Source organism: Limulus polyphemus, unplaced genomic scaffold, assembly GCF_000517525.1.
Source record: "Limulus polyphemus unplaced genomic scaffold, Limulus_polyphemus-2.1.2 Scaffold3286, whole genome shotgun sequence".
NCBI classification, from domain to species: Eukaryota; Metazoa; Arthropoda; class Merostomata; order Xiphosura; family Limulidae; genus Limulus; species Limulus polyphemus.
In genome coordinates, this window is record NW_013668896.1 from 24803 (window position 1) to 30076 (window position 5274).

The following is a 5274-nucleotide window of genomic DNA, read 5'->3' on the forward strand; positions in this document are numbered from 1 at the left end:
GGTCGGTCCTAGGGACCGAGCCCGTGCTGAAAGAGTTAAAGAAGAAGAATGTGATTGCTTAATCAGACAGTATGACTTGCTTTTCTCAGGTATGTGATAATGTGCATGATTAAAAAACAATAAAACAAGTACTTGCATGTAAATTACTAGAGTTCTGTGACGTGTTGTAGAAAAATGCGTCCACATACTTCTCAGCAGGACTTAAGACAATGGAAATTAATGATGGAAAAGCTGGTATGGATGGATTAGACAAGGAATACATAAATCAAGTTATATTCAATGCTTCCAAAGGAACATCCTTCTTTGACCATCAACAGAAGCGACAACAAAGAATTGACCAGAAAATACAAGAAATGATGACTATGTGTTCACAGCTGACTGAAGCCCAGAAGAAAACTGCTGAAGAGAAGGTATATATATAATCATGTTTATAAGAGTTCAGAGAAGAATTTTAATGTATTACAATTCAAAGTATTATTTGTGTATTGTATTGAAAATTAAAGTTACTTAAAAAAAAGGCTATTTTCAAAACAGACATACCTCTAAAATGTGAAAATCCTTTCCTTATTAAGTTGCTCTCGTGCTGTCAGTAAACATGTGACTACATTCTGATTCTCCTCAACACAATGCAGAATACGAGTCAACTTACTCATAGTTTTCCACTCTCCCACCTTCATTGTGTCAGGAGAATGTTATCTAAGTTATCTTTTCCTGCTATAATTCAGATTTGTTGATGTTAGCAATCATGCTCTTAACCTTGATACAGTGAATTCAGAAGTCAACAATAATTCTGATACAAATACTTCCAGCAGTATCAGAACTTTCACAAATTCTTTAGAGGCCTTACTCAATCAGTTTGCCTTTATCATGCAGAGTGATCCCATGGTTACATTTTCATCCCTTATTGATTAATGTATTTGAGCTGTAATGCAAATATTCTGCTGGTGACCCTGGAGAGTTTCATGATCATGTGGATGCTCAATACCCATCATTCTCATATGATTTTGAAAATGATCAGTCTTTGACTTCACTGTTCTCAGAGCAAGATTTGTCTACTGTTCTCACTTTTCCTTTCCCTTAGGTATGCTGTATTTCAAATCTTAAACCAAAAATGCTAGTGTCAAGTTTGATGATTTTGTACTTGAATCTTTATTTCTTCCACTTTCTCATGATATTCAGATTATTGCTGATGCCTTTAAAAATCAGCAAAATATTAATAACCTTCATATGCCTCACATTCACCATGAGGATGGGCTTTCAGCACAGTCATATTCCACTTCTCATGTTACTTCTCAAGTTCTTGATCCTCAGGTTAGTTCTTATGTATATGTTGGAGGTTCTACTTTGTCTCATTATCAAGTTTTCAATTCCTCACACTAGCTATTCTTGTTACTCTGATTCTTTTAGTTAGAATAAAATATCTACCTTTCAGTCTTCATTCACTATAGGTTTCACTGATGTTGTTCCTATTACCATGTGACTCTTATGTGTCTTTTAAACTTTAGCCCATCATGTTACAAGGCATTTGTCTCCCACATCCTCCAACCCTGAATGAGCTTCTTTCCTGCATTGTTTCAGGAAAAGCATGTCAGCAAGAATTGATTAGGGTTTTAACATTTCATTTTTGCGATTGTTTGTCTTTCTGCCTTACCTTCCTTATCAATTCTCAGTCAACACCACTGCATCTGCTTGTATCTTTTCACTCTTTTGAGTTGCTAGATGTTAAAGTAGATGAGGTGAGTATTTTGGACCCACTCATCGACTCTTTTCTGTTGTGGATGACTCCTCCATCTGATCATTTGGAGGGTTATCTCTAGCCATTTGTTCATCTGTGCAAACCTTGGATTTGACAGATCCATCAGTTCAGTCTTATACTTTCATTATCCTCCTTCTCTTTTAATTCAGCTACTGTTTATTACTATTTCATCTGATCCTGTTTGTATAGAATTTCTGGGTCAGGAAGTCTCAGATCTTCTTCAGAAAGTAGCAGTGAAAATTGTTTACCTTGCCTCTCCATGTTTTTATTCCTCTCCCTTTATAATCCTAAAGAAAATGTGATATTAGAAATCTGTCTTACACCTGTCTCAACTCGATCTTTACCTTGATCATTGTTTTTTCATTAAGGCCATTAGATGACAAAGGTAGATATATGGGATGCTTGTTTTTATATCTCTATTCACTCATCATTAAATCATTTTCTTTATTTTTGTCATTGGTGGTGATTTTTTAGTTCACTACCCTTCCATTCATCTTGGCCTTGGTGCAAAACTTTTTCTTTGGAACAGTCAAAGCATTTACTGGTCTTTGTCTTTACCTAGACTTTTAAATGGAAGATTGGCTTATTCTTACTATTTCTTCCACACACACACTCATTTAACCACCCAACTGGATACATCTCTTGAGTGTATCACCTAATACTAGTACATCTGGGAGCTTGGACCAACACTGTTCAAGGAAAACTACTATGGGATTGAAAGACTTGGAGCCTCATATTCATACTGTTCTGTATTCCACATCTACTATTAAGGACATCCTTTCTGCTTTAGAGGTGATGGTCTCACCTCACAAAATCATTCCCTTAGGGGACACTCATACACATCACCTAATTGGGGCCTTGCTTCTCAGCAGCATTTTACTTCGGACCATTTATCACTCAGCATCACTCTTTCTGAATCAAGAGTTTATGACAGCAAGAGACAATCTTTTTACCATTCCTTTTCATTTGGACTTTCATATTTTCACAGATACCATCGTGGAAGCTGTCCGTGATCTGATTCAGGGTGAGATTGAGTCCTTCATGCGACCCGGAAGTATCTCTCCAGTAGGTACTGATTTGAATTGTCATTCTGAAACGGGATATTCTGGGGAGAATTTGGACTCCCTGTTTCCTGCTCCTTCTCTCACTAGAGCTTCCTCTTCTGAGGACTCATCTGATCAGCCACCTTCTGCACCTTTTTCTGCAGTTAGGTACATGTGTTTGTGAAGTTTTGAAGATGCAACCAGTTGCTTTTGAGTCTACCCCTGCTTTGTTGTCTGATCATTCTTGAGGGGATTACTTAGTTTTTCTTCCTTCTCCTGATATTGCTGTGCATGCAGGGAGGTTTGCAACACAATTACATGAGAGTGTCGCTATGCCTCCCGCCCCTTATTTATCTGAACAACATGCCCTGGCATATCATCATCAGGATGATATATATTTGGACATCAAAGGTTGGATCCGTTGTTGAATCTATGCTGTGCCAGGTACGAACCTGTTATCTCTCTTAACAGGTTGAAATTTTTATAGATTAATTTGACTCTTACTACTGTTTTAAGATACTTCTCTTCCCTTCAACTTTTGTCTGAAACATATCACCGATCGCATCAACAATTTGACGATGAACTGGGCCGTTTACTGGTCACTACTGTGACACATTTGTCCTCTTCAGGACTTGTCTTGGTGTCGTGGTTGGTCTATTGCTCAGACTTGTTGAGTCGTGATGCATTTTTAGGTATTCACTTACCTTCTTCTGCCCTTCAAAATTTATGAGAAGCGCATTTTCTTCAGCCTTATTTATTTGCTGGAATTCCAGAATTTTTAGAAACCAGAGTTGATACAGCACGTTTGCAGTCTTCTTTATCGTCTTTGGCTGCTCGACCCTATTCTACTTCCACTTTTACTTCTGCAGGTTCATCCCATTGTGTTTCAAGGCCCCCTCCTTCCACTCCTTGTTCCATTGGTTCTCTTAATTGTTTCCATCCTTATTCTCAGGAGATATTTTGTGGGCCAATATGTGGACTTCTCCCGATACGTTCATATCTCATTACCTTCATGATCTGGCAGTTTCCTCTTTGAAGGGACTTCATCTTCCACCTGTGGCTGTGACTACCTCTACTAGATTTTAACAGGGTGGTGAGTAATGTGTTATCTGACTTACAGTTATTGTTCCTTTCTCTTCTAGGGTCCCTATTGATTTTTTTTTTGTATCCTACTCAGTAGCTAGTGTTGCCCGGTTGGGTATGCTTGTATTTAAATTCTGCATTAGCAACCTTAATATCGGTTCCTGGTTGCAATGGGCTCTATTGAGATGAGGTGTTCCATAAGACCATCTGGACACAATTCTGGATGGTGATATCATATTACAATATTATTAATGGACAGCTACTCATGGACTATCATGAGTGAAGCTGATCTTACAGCTGAATCAGTCAAGATCAGTTTGCATTTAAAAATTAGAGAATGTGGTTCACCTGTTGCACTGTCTCCAGAGGCCTGTTCCTCAGGACTCCCCAATGCTAATGTCCCCCCCCCCTACTTCTACTAGTGGAACTCAGGAGTCCTTATCACACCCAGTTCCCAGTTGCTGGGGTGGTGGACAGAAGATTTACCTTTGGAATGTTGAGTTTTCTCCACTCTCAGAGAAGAAGGTGAAGTTGGTGACCCTCCTACCTGGGTCCCTGGAAGTTTTTTTCCCAGATGTCGGTAGGAGCAAGACCAAGTTATGCGGAAGCCTACTCGTAAAACCAGTCCAAATTTGACACTTAGCTATCTGGTGGGAGGGGGGAGGTGCTTGGACCCTCTTATGAACACTGTCTGGTCTTTTGTTGTTCATGCAAGGGGACCACTATCTCTTTGTAAATCTGAACCCTACGTGGTCCCATTTTTGGTCCTTGGTGGGACAGTGTTCCACATCCTCTCCTTAATTCCATGGGTAAGCGGAATTTTCCTTGGCCACTTGGTGGGGTGTAAAGACAACTGTTTGTAAATCCAGACTGGATGAGCTCTTGATTTTGGTGGAACATGGCATATGATCCAATCAAACCAGACCTGGGATGTTGCCTTTTGGACTTCAGGCTGATCAGAAGGATTGTCCACTTTAGTGTTGCTTTCTTTATTTCATAAAGCCGGTGGTTTGAAATACATAATTTTGTGGTTACTGGTAGGGATCCTATCACAAAGATATATATATATATATATATATATATGTGGTCCAATTGCCCTGGCCACCAACGTGGGATATGGTTACTATGACTCCTCAAATTCAACCCGAGTTGTTGAACCTCGGCTGTTTGGACAGGGCTGGACCATCATACTTGTATTATATCCCACCCTTTTCAATTTTCTGTAGTTCTGGGTGAAGAGCATATCTGTTCTGATGTAGTTCGGTGTTTTCCACTTTGATACCACTTCTCGTGGTACATATTTGTTCTCTGCAGATGCTTTCTGTATGATCTCTGTCCTCACCGGCCCCTCCTGCCTTCTCAGTGTGGGATTCTAGCTATTAGTGTCAGCAG

The 5274-nt window shown here is 39.4% G+C and overlaps 1 protein-coding gene across 4 annotated transcripts in view; it reads left to right on the plus strand.

Annotated features, from left to right (window-relative positions):
• The window catches only part of LOC106469070 (DNA polymerase kappa-like), an 85410-nt gene that overhangs the window by 15986 nt on the left and 64150 nt on the right, over nt 1-5274 (plus strand). For 3 of the 4 annotated variants that reach the window (XM_022397473.1, XM_022397476.1, XM_022397474.1), the window contains one exon: nt 196-410. In XM_022397473.1, the coding sequence (XP_022253181.1) occupies nt 196-410 (215 nt within the window). The remainder of the gene's footprint in view (nt 1-195; nt 411-5274) is intronic. The other variant, XM_022397475.1, reaches the window with a different exon arrangement.